Consider the following 18,811-nt stretch of genomic DNA (forward strand, 5'->3'; position numbering starts at 1 on the left):
ACACAGACCTTTGAACCTTTAACCTATAATAAATAAAATCTTCCTTAGCCATACTCTTATCTGTGAAGTGAAACACATAATTATATATATCAATTAACTTTCAACCTCTTGAACCTGACCTTTTGAGAAATCTCAAAATATATTGGAGTGTCCCTCTAATCAACTGGTCCTTGTGTAAGAAATATAAATTTGCATTAAAAGCACTTGTGTTGTTGCCTTATGCATTCAAAACATAAATAACCTTGACTTTTTGACACTTCCCTTCAAGATGTTGACAGGGCAGGCAAAGTGATTACTATAGGGCACATGCATTAGAGATGCAGGGCTCTAATAAGATCACAACTACCAAGTAAAACTATCATCATAATATAAAATTCTTAACATTATGAAACTAAATCACTATATTTACATTCAGTGCAATTTTCTTTATGAAATCCATTGGAAATCTACGACTTTCAAATCTCTACAACACACGTGAAATCTTGTCACAACGCGGTTGAATACACAGCAGGAACTATGTGCATTTTCAATATCTAGGAACACCAAAATGTATATTGTTTTGACTCAATTTAATTTAAAAAAAACAACTACCCTGTTAAATTAACGTAAAATACAACTACTGTGCATTTAAAATTAATTTGCCCTTTTTTTTCTCTCTCATGTTCATTTGCACTATTTAACTTTCCAACGTCACAAATGGCTCTTCAGCTATTAAGCACATCAGTTCTGAAAGGCACTAAATTCATAATAAAGATAAACAAAATAAACAATTATGAAGAGAGAAAATTAGAGAATGTAAATATAAGCATTGGATTCTTATTTTTGGATGTCATCGGTCCTTTAACACACCTGGCCGTACCGACAAATTATCATACCGCGCTAAAGTGCGGTATTCAATTTGTTGGCACAGCCAGGTCATCCACAAAATAAGAATTCAATGCTTAAGTAAATTAGTTTTGTGCTTTTTTGTGAATTTACAGAAATCATCTTTCACACTCCCTGACTAGTTTATGTGTTTGATGTGTGTTGTGATGTCTGATTATTATTTTGATGATCCAAACACTGAGTCACTTTCTCAAAGTGAAAGAAATGCCCTCTAACTCGACGGCAGTACACGGCATACAGAACCCAGGCCATACAGATAAAGGAAAATGAAATGAGGGTCAGCAAACCAAACTGATGGGGGTATGGTGCCACTATAACCATGATAAACTTCAGCATATCCATGAGTTTGTTCATGGAGTTCTGCATGGAGTTGACAATGCCTCGCTCTGTCTCATCCACAGTCTGTAGAAAAAGCTGTGTGATTGTGAGGTCTGAAACCCAAAGACCTGAAATTGGAAAAAAAACATACAGGTTTCTTACACAGAGTAATATAGAGTACATAAAACAATATGTGATGAACACATTTCTGTGGATGCAGGCTTAAGAATGTATATATTATGTAAACCAATTCTTATTTTGCAATTTATCAGACCACTTGCATTTAAAGGTTTAAAATTAATTTTCATTATTGAGCCATTTTTTAATAATGCATGTTTTTAAGTCATTCATTTATTCAATGTGCAAATTAATATCCACAAATTGTCAGTTGCAAACCCTGCATATTTTCTTTGAAGAAAATAAAATGGCTTACAGTAAATATACTTCTACAAATTGACATAAACGAGTCTTAAAAAGTAAAAACCAATATATGTATACAACAAACAAGAAAAACATACCAAATCTAGCTGTGATGATTCCAACCATTAGTAGCCATATTGATATGTCAGGTGACGCCTCTGATGAACTAGTGGTCTCATTACATTGCATGCCAGAAGGAAAAGAAGAATTATTTATTGAAATCGAAGATATATCACTTGGAGATAAAGTCACATTGGTAGTGTACACATAAGATCCATTCTGGCACTTTACATCAAGTATGTTGTTAACTGAGGTCTTTGGAGTGCCTAATAGATCAAAAGGACTGCCAGGGGTCCATACAGAGGCCACACAAAAACACAAACACAGAATTTGAGAACCTAGTCCAAACAAACCAGTCCTCTCAAGACTGACAATCTTCCGGATCACAGGATAGGCAAATGCTCCCAGGATTCCTACCAGAGCACCTCCTGCCTGCAGTCCTCCCAAAATAGCCTCAGAGAGACCCTGGGAATAGGCATAGCCTAAAAAAACACAAATAATACATGTATTACAGCCTCAGAGAGACCTTGGGAATATGCATAGCCTAAAAAAACACAATAATATTACAGCCTCAGAGAGACTCTGGGAATAGGCAAAGCCTAAAAAACACATATAGAGTTACAGATTCTGAGAGTCCCTGGGAATAGGCATAGTCTAAATGAAACAAAAATAAAATAACAGCCTCAGAGAGACCCTGGGAATAGGCATAGCCTAGACCATGGGAATAGGCATGCCTAAAAAAACACAAATAAAACTAGAAATCTGACCAGTCAGCAAGGGCCCCGCCGAGGGTTAGAAATATAAGGGTGCAGATTAGGGTATGAGAATTTTACTTATTCCAAAAAATTTCAAAATATATAAAGAATAAGCAACAGCAACTGCTAAATATCCAACAATCTGTAAATAGTATCCTTGTATTTACATAAGGCAGTAAAAAACATCATATCTATAATAACTCAATTAAATGTATATTTAAAAATGAATGAAGCATGTGTTTTCTAAAATACCAGCCTTCAGTGAATGCAAATATCATCCAGGCTTGACCTTAACTTCAAAACAAATATCAGTTGCAGGCAAAGGTGTTAATTAATCTTAAAGTGACAGAAAGATAACCCTCTAAAATATTCTGCAAACCAGCAAGATAATCAAACCCACAGGATTAATTGTACTGCTCTCTCAACCTTTTCTTCTAAGTTTACAATAAGAACTTTTTCAGCAATGATAGAATGAGGTTATTATCTGAATACCTGTTAAAATAACTAGATATCATTGAGATGGTGGCAATCTCAGAGGGCCCCGATTTCAGCAATGAACATGGAAATGTAAGGTAGCTGTAAAGGGTTTATTTTGAAGAGGAACATTTGTGTACTATTAAGGGATGTGTTGTTTGAGTCTAAAAGGCTTCTATGTTATCCTCGTTATAATAAAAAATGGCACGAAAATCACGAGTGCTCAACACCTTCCATCAAAAAACGACACAAAAATCATGAATGCTGCATATCCTTTATGAAAATTGTTGCATATCCTCTATCAGAAATACAGAAGGAAAATCACAAATGATCTGTATCCTAAGTCAATTGGTAAGGTTTGAGGCTGACTGGACTTAAGGGAAAGAAATTATGAACCGAACAAAGATTTTAAACAGAAAGGCTATTTTTGAAATTGACCCTTGACCTAGAAACTTCATTCAAGGTCACTGCACATTCACTGACAAGTGGCACTCTGTGAGTGAAGTATGAGCCACATTGGACCAAGGGGAGAGAAGTTATGCTCTGGACAAGGACTTTCCATATAATTCTGCTATGACCTTAACCTTAGACCTAGAAACATGGTTCAAGGTCACTGCAAACCCTTTACCCAAAGGCACTCTGTGGGTGAAGTATGAGACAGATTGGGCCAAGGAGAAAGAAAATATGCTCTGGACAAAAATTTAAACAGAGAGGCTTTTTTGACCTTGACCCTTGACCTAAAAACTTTGTTCAAGGTCACTGCACATCCACTGACCAGTGGCACTCTGTGAGTGAAGTATGAGCCACATTGGATCAAGAGGAGAGAAGGTATGCTCCGGACAAGGATTTTTCATATAATTCTTCTATGACCTTGACCTTAGACCTAGAAACATGGTTCAAGGTCACTGCACACCCTTTACCCAAAGACACTCTGTGGGTGAAGTATGAGCCAGATTGGGCCAAGGAGAGAGAAGATATGCTCCGGACAAGAGATCTCAGATGGACAGACGGACGGACGGACAGACTGATCACTATAGGGCACCCGCAGAGCTGGGCCCTAATTAGTATTCTTTTACTTACGTAAGGCAGAAAAAAATAAAAAAAATAAAAAATAAAAAATAATAAAAACGATATCTTTATCTATATCTTGTTTTTAGAATTCATTTAAATCATAACTTATTGTGTATTTTACCAAAATAAAGAATGAACATTATTTAAATCCACATTTCAGAGAATGTATATATCATTCAGAATTAACCTTAACTTCAAAACAAACTTCATTTGCAGACAGAAGTGTTAATTAATCTCAATGTGGCAGATAAAGATAAATGCTTTGGATTTTCTTCAAGAGGAAAGTTAATTAATCCCAAGAGACTCATTGCTGCCTTTCATAGTTTACAATAGGAACATTCTCAGCAGTTATCTCTCTTTGCCCATTCACTCTTATATAAAGTTAAGGAATATACCCCACCACCCCAGCTCCAAACCGGATGACATAGAGAACCAAACTTAGCATCAAAATATGTTTTACTGCCTATTCAACCAACATACCAAATTTGAACTTAATTGGTCAACCCTAAAAAAAGTTATTGGAAAAAAACAAAATTTGTGGACGGAAGAATGACAGACGGAAAGACAGACGGACAGACAGACAGAGTGATTACTTTAGGGCACCCGCAAATCCTTGCGGGGCCCTAATTACAGCCTCGGGGAGATCCTGGAAATAAGCAAAGCCTAAAAGAAACACATTTAAAGTTACAACCTCAGAGAGACCCTGGGGATAGGCATAGTCTAAAAACACCTTGATCTTTGATTTTTTGACCTAAAAAATCAATAGGGTCTTGTTTCGGTCATAAGAAGTGACAAAATTTCTTTATGATAGCTCAAAGGCTCTTCGAATTATCATCTAGAAACAAAAGTGTTACAGAGAGCATTAAAGACAGACACTTAGATGAATGAATGTACAGATGAACAGACCCAAATTAATATTACCCACTTTCAATGAAAGCGGGGTAAAAAAAGACACAATGATGCATTTATGAGACTGTAAAATTAGTTTTGCATTCATACATTCAATTATAGCTGAAGTTTTACCATGTAGGTACTAATACATAAACACATGTACAGGTACATGATAAAACTTTTCATAATAAGATCTTAGGTGTAAAAGCTTTTGATGCATAATGATATCCATACCTATAGTAATACTGTCAAAGCCCAGGACAGTCATATACAAAAAGGAGAGTCCAAGTCCAGCGAGGGCAACTTCATATTTAAAATATGTCCTGTAACCCCTATACAGGGTTATAAAACTGTAGAACATCTTATTCAAGAACCATGCACAACCTGTCAGCTCTGTTGCTTTTTGAATCTTCTTTTCTGGAGTTGCAGAGGCTTCAATAGATTTGATTTGGGTATCTTCATCTTTTGCTGATTCTGTAGTAGCTTCTTCTGGGAAGGCAGAATTTTCTATTGTCTTTTCACAGACAATGTTTACATCCTCTTCAGCAGTTATATCTTTTTCTTCCTCATTTTGGACTGGTTGTGTTATTTCAGCTACTGCATTTACAAATACAAAATATTTCTATGTTGTAAAACAAAATGTTATATTTACATTTCCAATAAATTTCCCCTATGATTCTTTACAAAATAGAATACAGTTCATTTTCTCATGAACTACCATAGATGGGCATGAATATCTCCATTATTACGTCATAATACCTTACTTGATGTCAAAACTATAGTGCAAACTGTTTTGCTTTAAAAATGACAGTTGAATGGTGTTATTTATTGCTAATCATCAGAAAAATAATGTAAATATAAGAAATGAATTTAATTTTTGAAAATTCATGAGGTACATGAACTACAACGCTTCATGCCGGCATATTTATCATGAAGCGCTAACGTGCTTCATGAAATATGCCGGCGTGAAGCGTCGTAGTTCATGTCCTCATGAATCTTCAAAAATTAAATTCATTTCTTAAATGAATAAGATGTTCAAATTTTTCCCTATTGTACAAGGTGGCCTCTGCTATTACATATAATATTTTTAAAACCTCCCTTTACTATATAAATACAGACCTATAGTATAACAAGCTAATTCAGAGGATTTGTGTCCTCCGCTTCAGGATAAAAGAAGAGGGTGGAAGAACTGGAAACATTTTGCAGATAGAGAAAGAAAAGAGGTCAACCTTGATCTTTCAGCTTTTGACCTTAAAGTCATTAGGAGACTTTTTAAAGTTAAAGAATTCAAAACCTAAATTTCATTGCAAAAGCTTCCAGAAAAGTAAAATTGTCATTTGAAAACTAAATATGCAATATATATTTCTGACATTGACATTTGACCTTTTAACCTCAAAATCTTAGGCGATGGGGATTATGATATAATATTCATTGCAAAAGCTCAAAGGTTTTTAAAGATATCGCTTGGAAATGGAAGTGTTATACACAAACAGAATGCATGAATTTATGACCTTGACCTTGGACTTCGAAATCAATAGGGGTCTTCTATTTTGGTACAAAATTTCATTGCAAAAGCTCAAATCCTGCTTGTAATATCGTCTGAAAACTAAAGTGTTACACCAGACAAACGGCTAGATACGAGGGGCATTTCAAAAGTTCTGGCAACTGGTATATAAAATTTTAACTACGTTACAGATTAAAATGACTCTGATACCACTGTAAAGCTTAGGCAAATATGCATTAGTAGTGACGTCATTTTACATTCAAAATGACGTATAGGTCTGCTAAAATGACATCATAATTAGGTATACTCTGTATACTGGGTGTAAAAATGACTGATAAGGAGAACAATTTTTTTGTTAAGCAAAGAGCGTATTGCAAAATTCGCTCATTGCTTGGCTTTACGGCAACAGAAATAAAAGTTGATTTAGATGTAGTATATAGAGAGCATGCTCTTTCATATCGAGCAATAGCAAGATGGGTAGTTCAATATAAAGAGGGTAGAAAATCAATTGAAGATGACCCCCGTTCGGGGCATCCAGTTTGTGCATATGGCAAAAAAGACAGATGGAAGATGGACAGACAAACCCAAATTCATATCCCCACTTTCAGTGAAAGCAGGAGACAAAAAAAATTAAGAAAAATACCTACATCATAAGGTCTGAGCACTTACCATCTTTGTCTGCCTTTTTCTTGTACATTTTGCTTTTCAGAGCAGGAACTTCTTGGTAAACTTTAAGAATCAGATAATATTCCACAAACACAGACACTAGATTCCAAACACCAATCAAAACAGCTCCATACTGGATCCCTAACCAGGTCATGACCTGACCTGTAAGAACAGGAGCCAAAATCTGGGTGCAGAGGTCAATGGCCCTTAGTTTTGAGGTCATTGCTGCAAAGAAAAAACAAGAAGTCTGTGAGCCAATGCCCACTAATAATACCCCCGCTCTGATGTGAATACACAAGTTCAGTTATGGACAAACACAGTGATAATCAGGAAATTGACATCGGATTTGTAAAAACTGAATCCCAACATATGGCATGCCTAAACAAAGAAAAAATTTCAAGCATCTGCGATGAGTAGTTGCTGAGAAAACTACGACCAAAATTTATTATGTATGGTACGGACAGACGCACGGATAAACAGGAAGTTGACATCGGATTTGTTCCAAAAATGAATCCTATTATATGGCATGCCTAAACAAAGATTGAGCTAAAATTTCAAGCATCTGCAATGAGTAGTTGCTGAGAAAACTACGACCAAAATTTGTTATGTATGGTACGGACAGACGCACGGATAAACAGGAAGTTGACATCGGATTCGTACAAAAATGAATCCCACCATATGGCATGCCTAAACAAAGAGTGTGTTAAAATTTCAAGCACCTGTGATGAGTAGTTGCTTAGAAAACTGCGACCAAAGTTTGTTATGTGTGATACGGACAGACGCACGGATAAACAGGAAGTTGACATCGTATTCGTACAAAAATGAATCCCACCATATGGCATGCCTAAACAAAGATTGTGCTAAAATTTCAAGCATCTGCGATGAGTAGTTGCTGAGAAAACTACGACCAAATTTTTTTATGTATGGTATGGACAAACGCACGGATAAACAGGAAGTTGACATCGAATTCATACAAAAATGAATCCCACCATATGGCATGCCTAAACAAAGAGTGTGTTAAAATTTCAAGCACCTCTGATGAGTAGTTGCTGAGAAAACTGCAACCAAAGTTTGTTACGGACAGACAGACAGACGGACAGACAGACAGACAGACAGACAGACACACAAGGGTAAAACAGTATACCCCCCTCTCCTTCGGAGCGGGGGTATAAAAATCAGCTCTATATTCAAAATTACTTGACCGATATATATACACTGTAAACCTATTGTAATCAAATGATTTAGCAATGCTTTTAAATGACAAATATTTCATCTACATTAATTGACTCCCTGTCCAATGAGGAATAATGACTCATAAACCTCAAAATGCCACAAAAAATGTGCATGTTTTAATATGAAATACCAATTCTTTTTTCGGATAATTTTTTGAATTTTCATGTAGTACATGTATATCATGAAAAAATGGATATTCACATGTTAATCATATGAGAATCAGTGGCAAAAATATAGTTGGATCATTGCTGTGATATACATGTATTAAAGTAACTGAATAGAATAATGAACTGCACAAAAGTATATTCGTACACAAGGGATTATCAAGGCAAAAGACTTCTGACTTTATTGTGTTACTTACCCTCAATATGTAGTGTTAAATGTTCAACATAGAAATATTCCACTGATATATCCTGGTCCCATCAACAGAAAGACGGAGAAAGTAGTGATTTCTATCTACACCCCCCCCCCCTTTCATCGAAATTCATTTGCAGGCATTACAACATAGAGCAACATGGAGCACTAGGTAGCATCAAAGAGAAATATCTAATTACTTCCAATAAATTTTATTATACATGTATGTATTTAGACTTACAGGCCAGCATGTCTTTGTCTCTGCCACAGATTTCCACAACCCAATCCTTCTCAATGGCAATCTTCCTAGCAATACTGGCCAAGCCCGCCAGAATGGACAACACAATAATGACCCCCCTGCTACCCTACAAAGGAATCATTTTTAGAAATGAATGGATCACTAAACTACATGTATTAAAATTTATTCATAACAAAATTCATTTTATAGGAAATTCTTCAAGATTTTAAGGGGAAAATTTTTTTTTGTAAATTATTGCAAGTATCTCAAATTTCTCTTCATATAGAGGATAATATTATATCTATTATATAGCATGCAAACTGATTTGTTACCATTGTCTCGCTAAAATAGAATCATTCCAAATAACAACTAGCATCATTTTTACCCAATTTTACATAAAAATACATTTTTCAGCAAACCTTTTAAAAGCTCAGACTTTTAAACACCCTTTTCCAACTAGAAATCTTACATGAATCAAGACTTCGGAGACTGGAGCATTTTCTTTGTCTAGTCCAAAGAAGAACACACAGAAAACCACTGAAGCACACAACACAACCAGGAGGTTTTGTATCACCAGGGAAACTCTAGCCGCTATGGAGAAGACCAGTAATGTAAACATCATAAAATATAATGAGATTAAGTGGAATTTGTGCCCAAATAGAAAAAATAAAAATCAATCAGTGACTTTTTAACTTTTCTAAAAAGGTGCCTGGGTGTGGCTTTTTATTTGGGAAGAATTGTCAAAATTTTGGAGAAATTGGGAAAAATACCAATACCCCAGCTACAGGCTAAATAAATTATATCAATCAAGAAATGCATAAAATTTGATTTCTTTATTTTAAATCATGGCAATCTTTTGTAATGCATTTCTTTAATACTTTAAAATGATCAAAAATATCTGTAAATCATATTGACCTTTCCATTTTCAAAAAAGTTTTGGGGGAGAAAAGTACAGGCCCCACTGGGAAAAATTCTTTAATTTTTGGCAATCAGAAAGGGCCAATATTGACTGTAGGAAAATCACAAATCACACATGATAAAAACTTCGTATATCACTTCAGTGGAAGGTGTGCATTCAAATATGGTTACTTTTCATTATTTCACAGAAATATCTTCATCTTTGTTTGTAGTACCGGTATATTACATGTACCTGAAAGTCGAGGGGTGTTGTCAACCCAGTATCCCACAAGCCCTGCAAAGAGGAGCGTGGCCCCTCCTGAGGAGAATCCATAGACTGCAGGCAATTGAAGAGAGTCTGGGGCCAAACTGATGAGGAAAAGCCCCACTCCAAAGGACCACATACGGTCTCCCTGTAAATACAGTCCATGAATGTCAAACTCCTGTATTCAGATCACAGAGAAACAGAAGTGAAGGAGGAAATTAGGTAGAAGGACAGAGAAAGAACAATACATACCCATGCTGACATAAAATGGCTGATAAACACATAGATCTTTGTTTTCCTCTCAAGCTTGTATTCTGAAAAAAAAAAAATGAAGAAATTAATTTTTTTGTATTAGTAATCAAAATTTGCATTTTTGAAATGAATTGCAAAAAAGTGTTTTAGTAGTTAACTAATAAAAATCATGCATGCATGTTCTGAGTTCACTTTGGAAATTACGAGGTATTGTATTACCAGCCCCCATTTCAGTTTGTTTCGTTGCTTGTTTCTGATCTGTCGTTTCCTGATCAGAATCAAAAACAAATGCCAGATTTTTTCTCCCCACCGGTATAATTATTTTTCACACATATTTGGGTATCCATATTGGAAATCAAACTGCATGTCTGTATATAATTATGCTAAAAAGTTTACAAAACATGATTCACTTTCAACACAAAATCAAAACGATCAAGCTCTCTAATAACTGATCAAAAAAAGTTGAATTAAACAATTCAATTTCCTGACTTGAATATAGATTAATTTCAATGCATCTAAAAGTCATATTATTTTGCATGACCACGGTTAATTATAAACAGTCACACATAACAATGCATAATGAAGGCTAGCTACCTGACAGTGACTTTCCATGTTTACCTAAATTAGTATCCAATTTTTTATTTTGTTTTTTTTTAAATAAATTTATTCATACTGTGATGGCAGAAAGTATTGTCAAATTGTTCCACAAATTTAGACTTGTGTGCAAAAGACCTAGATCTAAATCCTTTGCAAGCAGGAGGCAGTTTATAAGAACATTTTTTTTTAGAGCAGATAGACTTATCTGCTTGTTTATTGTTGTATTTCTTAATTGGTATAGTATAATTTTTCAATACCAGTAGCTAGTAAATGAAGCATTTAAATGATTTTAACTAATTCAAGTGAGATAAAACTAAATCAAGATCAAAAACTTACTTTTTTAATAGAATTTTGATGGAAGCCAAGCATTTCTGGTTAATAGTATCACAGTCGGGGCTTAAAAATAATATCCACTGCATGCAAGTCAGTAAAGGACCCAGACCCAATTGAAAATTGACTCCCTGGTGCCCTCCCTAATATTAAGGTAAAAATTCCCAATTCTCAACAAAGAAAATTCAATTTGTCATTACTTTTTCTTATCAAATTCTTGAATTTTGAGATCATAATTATAATGACTCATTTAAGATGGGAAAAGAGGATAAGCCTACAATTCAAATGTGTTTATTCTACAATAAGACATATATAAATCATCAATATTTCCAAATATTTTGGCACTTTTTTCCAGTAAATTCCAAATTGAAAGGGTACATACAAGACCCTGTAACAAAATGGATCAACTAATCCCTGACAGGACATTAATGATCATTTGGACATTTGGTAAAATGTGTCACTGTGCAATATTACAATGTTGATGCACACTTAATTATGTGCATGCAGCTGTTTACTTAGGAAGAGAGCAAGAATTGCAATGCATGTAGCATAGAAAAAGTTGGGTAAAATTTGTAAAATTTAAAGTGGTGCATATGTTTCCTATAATTAAGAGATGAGGCTTATGTTATCTCATTGTTGTCCGTGACACCCAAAAATCTTAATACAGTGAAAATGTCCTAACAGGTGATAATCAATTAATAGTCATTAGCAACATCATTCTTATCCCTGCCTCTCCTCAGGCACACCGCAGTATAATGTAAAGTAATATTTTGATCCATTTGTTTCCCAAAGATGCAAATCCTTTGTGTCTGAACCATGCAGACACATATATAATCAGTGAAAACAACCAGAACTCTTTAGCATTTCAATTTAAAATTGTCACAATAATGTACTTTTCACCTTTTTAATTTAAAGATTTTTTTTATTGAACAAATTTTAGCATTCACATCATGCACATATCTGTGACTTCTTTACTACTTAATGTAAGACAAAACTGCATTTAAATGGCTTAGTCAAGCTTTTTAGTATATTTTATTAAGACTACATATAGCTTATGAGCTAGTTCATGTTTTAAAATATGCTACATTAAATTAATGTACGTAAGGTTTACAAGCTGTTTGAGTTAAGCCTGAATATGCCATTACTGTGTTTGAATATGGAGTACTTATTTTCATACAATATTCTTCAGTACTTTTCTAACGTAAACCCATGATAAAGATGTTTTCTCACTTTTTGTTGACATTTGCAGCTTTTGGTTTATGGGGTTTTCCGGATTTAGTGACGTGGTTGATTTTACTTTTAAACTTGTTGTCACCTTAGCGTTTTTTTTAAGGAAACCCAAAATCACCGGATTCAAGACTTATGTTGACATTGAATAATTTGTTTACAAAACGTGCCTCAGTCCAGAAGACGTTGATTCAAGAAGTATTTACAGTATCGTAAAATTATTTTATTGTGTTTAACCAGCCTAATTTAGGAGTAAGAGACTCAGACACTATTACTATCATCAGACTCCAGTGATGCACAGACAAGAACTTGGGTATTATCTTAGTTAAAATGGTTCCAACCACAGGGGCTTGCTCCCGGCGTGTAATAATTATTTATTAAAAATCATATACGGTAATACTATAATAACACGTTATAGTATTACCGTATGTGATTTTTTAATAAATAATTATTACATGCCGGGAGCAAGCCCCTGTGGTTCCAATTAATCTGATAATCACTCTTCCTCGGAATTGGTCCATATCATAAACCGGGTCCCCAAAACAATATCATTTTATAAATAATTGTAAAACAGGTCTTTATCATAAACCGGGTCCCCAGGACAATTTAGCATTATTAATAATTTAATGATTAAACGTTCTATCTTCTATATAGTTTTTGATCGTCTTCATTATTGCATTGGATTTATACATTCTCGCTAAAATTGACATTGGCTGGTTGTCGATAACCAAGCTGCAGATCTTTAGCCCTCTGACTGAGAAAATTCAGACATATAAACCAGAGATCCAAAAGATCCAAGCATTAGAAAAACTTTCGATTCACAGCACCACTTTTTGTCGCACACTGGGTATTATTTGATTTCTTGTATTATATGTATTCCCCTGCCAAAAGTATGGTATCTGTGAATCAACCATAGATTTTATTCCTAATCTTATTACTTGTTTTACATTGCAAACAGCCCTGGCATAAAGCGTTTAAATATTGGTTGCCAAGATTGGAACTCCCCATCTAGTAAATGGGTATACATGTATAGGTCTAAAATCAATGCTGATTTTATAATATAAAGGCCGGGTATATGGACTTATCATTTTATTTATGAAGTAGATGGGGATTCATATGTCTGAATTTTCTCAACAAGAGAGCTGCAGTTCTACTAGCTACAGAACTGTAGCTCTCTGGTTCAGAAAATTCAGACAGATAACAATGGATAAACTATTTCTGCTTTATCTGTGCGAATTTTCTCAACCAGAGAGCTACAGTGCTGCAGCTAATCGATAACCATGATAGAGTATTTGCATTCCTGATTCAAGTTGTTTAAGGGTATTTTTAAACCCTATTAAAGAAAAATATCTTACACTTCTTGTTTTTTGTTTTGTTTTGTTTTTTTTTTTTTGGCTTTTACTTTCGTTTTAAATTGTATATTTTTAAAATCACATATTTACAAACCCAAGATATTCATGTACACTCAATAAATTAATTATAATTAATAAAAAGAATGAAAAGCTTAAATTTTTTTAAAATAAATATTTGGAAAAGTGTAATTATTGGCATATTGATTGAACATTTTTAAAAACTGTGCTGTATGTGTTCAAAGAACTGATAATTGTAGGTGATGCTGATAAGACAAGGACAGATCCTGAGAAGAAGGCTTTATTCCTGTATTCAAACAATTTTACCACATCCTAAATTTGTATGTTCTCCACCAATGGCTGAGTCAATGTCTGATCAAGCAGGAAGTCCAGGGAATGAGGAGGACAAGAGACCACAGTTTGGGGGGCGATTCTTGACAAATCCAGAAGATGTCTTTCAGCACAATGCATGGTATAATGGCATTGCTTCATTATCAATGATATCTTATTATTTAATTGATAAGGCCAACTTTAAAATAACGTTTGTTTGCCCTCTCCTGACTCAGGATGACAAAAATGGGTCGGTAGTAGTTGGAAATTTTTTTTTTCCAGAATATTTTAACATCAATGCTGAATTTTCAGAATTTATTTGCTGGAATGCATAAAAAAAATTGTTTCCTGGAGGTTAAAAAAGCTCTGAGTTGGGCCATTTTTAACCAGTCTTGCAGGAGAGGGCAACCAAACAATTTTTTAAATATGGCCTTAGCTAATTTAGATTTTTATTTTATAGCAAGAGCACTAGGTTTTGATTTGCAGAAAATTTGTACATTGACATGGTGCAGAAAAGCTAATGTAAACAGTTCCTTCAAAGTGAAAAACCTTTAAGTGGTTCAACTTTTATAGCTTGGGGCATTAATTCAAGTATTGTTTCTCAAAGATTCTACAAAAAATTGTAATCTTTGCATATTCTTCTACTCCTACAAAGCATCTTCAAAACCCATAATGTTAAAAGTTTGCATAACATGTTATGCAAACTTTTATGCGTGTGATGTTATTTTAGGTTACAAAATGATTTGATGTGTTTTTCAATTTTAAATGTATTTGATGTCTTTTAAATGGATTTTGTACTGGGAATCAATTTTGATTTAATTAAAATGATAAAATTAAATAAACCACTATCATGTGAGGTGAATTGACTTTTGGGGGGAATGTTTACAGGGCAGTACAGTGTATTTAAATTCACTTGCAATTTATTTAAGAAAACTTGAATTGATCTCTACATGTTTCATTCCAAGATGTTAATTGACTGCAGTTTAAAAAGTTAAAGAATATACTATTGGTTAGAGCAGATTGAAAACAGTGACTCATCCAAGCGTTTTTGTACATCTATATACAATCAAACCTTGTTATCTCGAACTCGATGAAATGGAGAAAATCCTTAAAGAAGAAGGGGTTGGGACTTTCAAATCATGTCGACATATCCATGGTATTTGAGATATCAGTGTTCAAGATACCGAAGTTCAACTGTACTTATAATTTAGGGACAATGTTGAGTGGGATGAAGAACAAGAGATAAGTGCCAAAAAGAAGACCCAGGAACAGTTAACAACAGCACTGCCTCTAGAGAAACAAGGTATAATGGTGGATCTAAGTTCTTTTATCACAAGTAGAACTAATTTCCTCCTCAATAATGCTCAAAGCAACAGAATAACACCTAGATAATTATGTGACAAATCAAAGTAATATTATGTTGAATATCATTTTTCAGTAGTTTCTGTGTGATTTTATTTGTATAGATTATCAAAAAGGTTAAAAAAATTGATTAAAAACATGTGCATTTTACATCAGATGCCATATTATTTGTTGATGTCAGCAGCACTGACCAAATAAGGTGAACAAAGATAGATAAATTTATGCCAAATAAGAATTGAATAGGAGCACCAGTAAGATATTATAGCTCACCATTTTATATCATTCGCCAAAGGGATGTTACACTCTTGATATGTTTGCATGTATTCTATTTTATGAAAAACAGGAAAGGGAAAGTAAAGAGAATTTGGTGTCACTTAAAATGTCATCATTGAAACCCATAATGTTAAGGGTTTGCATACCCGGTACATAAAAATTAGTGTAGTGACCTATGGACTACTTGTGAAGTACCAGGGTATTTATTTTTTATAACAGAAGAGTATGAGGACCTTGCTGATGATTACTGGGACAAGTTTTACCAGATTCACCAGAATCGGTTCTTTAAGGATCGGCACTGGTTATTCACTGAATTTCCAGAGCTGGGTCCTGATGAGAAATGCAATGATGATATTGAAAGTGTAAGAGTTGGTCAGGAATTTCCAGGTCACAGAGCAAAAAGGAGAATTCTAGAGGTACTACAGGTTTGATATGTTTTGTTACATAAAGTGTTCATGTAACTATAATTTGGAATTAGATAGAATTGCCAACTTTAAATTTGGAAAAGCCAACTTTGAAGTTGAAAAAGCCAAGAATTAAGTTGAAAAGCCAACTTTAAAGATGGAAAAGCCAACTTTAAAGTTTGAATTAGCAACTTAAAAAAATATCATGTGGCACCAGTATGCTTCAGTATGATACAACTACTTTATACATGTTCATTTTTGAAATCTTGTGGAGTGTAATGTTTTTATTATCTATTACCAGGTGTACAATCTATTGACCTTTTAAAAAAAATGCATGTAAAAATTAATGCTTGCAGGTTGGATGTGGAGTGGGAAATACAGTCTTTCCAATTTTGCAAACAAATGAGTAAGAAAAAAAACATTGATTTTACACTTTTATTGTAAAGCATCTTTATTTGAAAATATGTAAGTGATTTAATTGTAGTACACTGTAATTAATTTTATTTAATAAGAAAACAAGATGTGTTTGTGAAACACTGATGCCCCCGTATGGCAGCTTATGGTGAAGGTTAAAGTTTCTCAAATGCAAGTCAAAATCCAGGCCAAAAGATAAAAAATGTTAAATTTGAAAGCCCTAGCTGCAACTGTTCAAAAGTTATGGTGAAGGTTAAAGCTTTTTAAAAGTAAGTAAAACATCAAGGTCAAGGTCAAAGTTGTTGGTATCCAAAGGAAGGTCTTGTCACAAGGATTACATATGTAAAGTATGAAAGCCCTAGCACCAACCATTCAAAAGTTATGGCCAAGATTAAAGTTTTTCGAAAGTAGGTCAAACTCCTATGTCAAGGTCAAAGGGTCAAAGTGGTTGGTATCCAAAGGAAGGTCTTGTCACAAGGATTACATATGTGAAGTATGAAAGCCCTCGAACCAACCATTCAAAAATTATGGCCAAGGTTAAAGTTTTTCAAAAGTAGGTCAAACTCCTAGGTCAAGGTCAAAAGGTCGAAGTGGTTGGTATCCAAAGGAAGGTCTTGTCACAAGGATTACATATGTGAAGTATGAAAGCCCTAGCTCTAACCGTTCAAAAGTTATGGCCAAGGTTAAAGTTTTTCAAAAGTAGGTCAAACTCCTAGGTCAAGGTCAAAGGGTCAAAGAGGTTCAAATCCAGAGGAAGGTCTTGTCACAAGGAATACACATGTGAAGTTTGAAACCCCAAGCACCAACTGTTCAAAAGTTATGGCCAAGGTTAAAGTTTTCCAAAAGTAGGTCAAACTCCAAGGTCAAGGTCAAAAGGTCAAAGTTGTTAATATGCGATGGAAGGCCTTGTCACAAAGAATACACATGTGAAGTTTGAAACCCCAAGCACCAACTGTTCAGAAGTTATGGCCAAGGTTAAAGTCTCATAAAATTTTGCAAAAGTGGGTCAAACTCCAAGGTCAAGGTCAAATATGATGGTACCCAAAGAAAGGTCTTGTCACAAGAAATACACATGTGAAATATGAAAGTCATAGCTCCAACCAATCAAAAGTTATGGGCAAGGTTAAAGTTGACAACAGACAGACAAACGGACAAACAAACAAACGGAAAAACAGACAAACAGATAAACAGACAAACAGACAGACAGGACAAAAACAATATACCTCCGGGATCTTTCGATCCGGGGGCATAAAAATCCAGTCACAACCCAATTCATTCATGTTCACAGTTGTTTTCTGTATTCATTTTCAGAACTTTATTTCTTAAGCAAACTTTTTACAATAAAAATTCAGGTTTTCAGAATTCTGGTGCATTATATCAATGTAGTCTTGCTTACATGTCAACTTAAACCAAGTCTTTGGAGATAAGTGCCTGAAAAAAAATGACCTGCAAAGGCATGAAAATTAAGTCCATTTATAATCAAGATTAGCTCAAAGTTTTGAAAGAACACACAAATAATCAATCAGCCACATAATTATTTCCCCTAAATTCTTATTTCATTAAAATTTTATTGATAGAGATTGTGAATGCCTTTAATTGTGAAGTGTTGTCTTCCTCCTTTTGTAGTGACCCTGACCTAATGGTGTACTGCTGCGACTTCTCCTCCACTGCTGTTCAACTTGTGAAGGTAAAATACTTGATTTGTTTTAAATGACTAGAATCACATACATGTATTCTGTTTAACATGAACTGCATATACAGTGTACATGTAGTTGAAAACTTAAACCATATGGGGTTCAGTAATGCACACCCTCTTCTTAATATATAAAAGATTTCTAGAAGATCATCTCTTTTGCATTTGGTACAGTTACATGTTTGTGAACCTATTCATGCTATTTTGGTATAAAAATTTTGAGATTAAATGCTCTGTATTAAAATTATGTAGATACATGTAGAAATAATGGTGTAGTGAATAGGATGTTTGACATTACAGGAACATGCCAACTATAACCCAGACACATGTCATGCTTTTGTTTGTGACATCACAGATGAGAATGCAGCGATACCATTCCCCGACCAGTCCTTAGATATTGTGATTCTCATCTTTGTGTTATCAGCAATCCACCCAGAGAAGTATGTATCCACCCACCAAAAAAATGTCTGACAGAAGTATACCATCAATCCATTTGGAATACTATACATTTATTTATAAGATTTATAACAATGGATCAAATAAAAATCT

General features: G+C 34.3%; 3 protein-coding genes across 3 annotated transcripts in view; 2 read left to right on the top strand and 1 right to left on the bottom strand.

Moving 5' to 3' along the window:
* LOC133189888 (S-phase kinase-associated protein 1) overlaps window positions 1-2,775 on the top strand; it is a 50,372-nt gene extending 47,597 nt beyond the window's left edge. The window contains exon 5 of the transcript XR_009721531.1: window positions 2,763-2,775. The gene's annotated coding sequence lies outside the window, so the exon portion shown is untranslated. The remainder of the gene's footprint in view (window positions 1-2,762) is intronic.
* Window positions 368-12,497, bottom strand: LOC133189884 (solute carrier family 40 member 1-like). Its single transcript, XM_061325290.1, has 9 exons — window positions 12,441-12,497; window positions 10,284-10,345; window positions 10,020-10,179; window positions 9,339-9,460; window positions 8,873-8,996; window positions 7,048-7,269; window positions 5,109-5,471; window positions 1,722-2,165; window positions 368-1,331 (listed from the first exon to the last, which is right to left on the bottom strand). Exons 1-9 carry the CDS (start codon window positions 12,451-12,453, stop codon window positions 1,009-1,011), a joined length of 1,833 nt encoding a protein of 610 aa, XP_061181274.1. The 5' UTR covers window positions 12,454-12,497; the 3' UTR covers window positions 368-1,008.
* A 113-nt stretch (window positions 12,498-12,610) lies between these two features.
* The window catches only part of LOC133189886 (tRNA N(3)-methylcytidine methyltransferase METTL2-like), a 10,748-nt gene continuing 4,547 nt past the window's right edge, over window positions 12,611-18,811 (top strand). Inside the window, exons 1-7 of the mRNA XM_061325293.1 lie at window positions 12,611-12,750; window positions 14,047-14,258; window positions 15,328-15,419; window positions 15,971-16,167; window positions 16,512-16,561; window positions 18,196-18,256; window positions 18,563-18,702. Coding sequence (XP_061181277.1) covers window positions 14,050-14,258; window positions 15,328-15,419; window positions 15,971-16,167; window positions 16,512-16,561; window positions 18,196-18,256; window positions 18,563-18,702 — 749 coding nt within the window. The 5' untranslated portion in view covers window positions 12,611-12,750; window positions 14,047-14,049. The remainder of the gene's footprint in view (window positions 12,751-14,046; window positions 14,259-15,327; window positions 15,420-15,970; window positions 16,168-16,511; window positions 16,562-18,195; window positions 18,257-18,562; window positions 18,703-18,811) is intronic.

Source organism: Saccostrea echinata, unplaced genomic scaffold (genome assembly GCF_033153115.1).
Source record: "Saccostrea echinata isolate AGI-Se365-2 ecotype Australia unplaced genomic scaffold, CSIRO_AGI_Sech_v1 ptg000020l, whole genome shotgun sequence".
In the NCBI taxonomy this organism is placed as follows: domain Eukaryota; kingdom Metazoa; phylum Mollusca; class Bivalvia; order Ostreida; family Ostreidae; genus Saccostrea; species Saccostrea echinata.

Excerpts from the sequence above, each read along its gene's own strand:
- LOC133189884 (XM_061325290.1), bottom strand. Across the intron at positions 5,472-7,047 it reads GAAAAAGGCAGACAAAGATG|TAGCTGAAATAACACAACCA; the intron begins GTAAGTGCTCAG and ends TTGTAAATGCAG. Across the intron at positions 1,332-1,721 it reads AATCATCACAGCTAGATTTG|GTCTTTGGGTTTCAGACCTC; the intron begins GTATGTTTTTCT and ends TTCCAATTTCAG.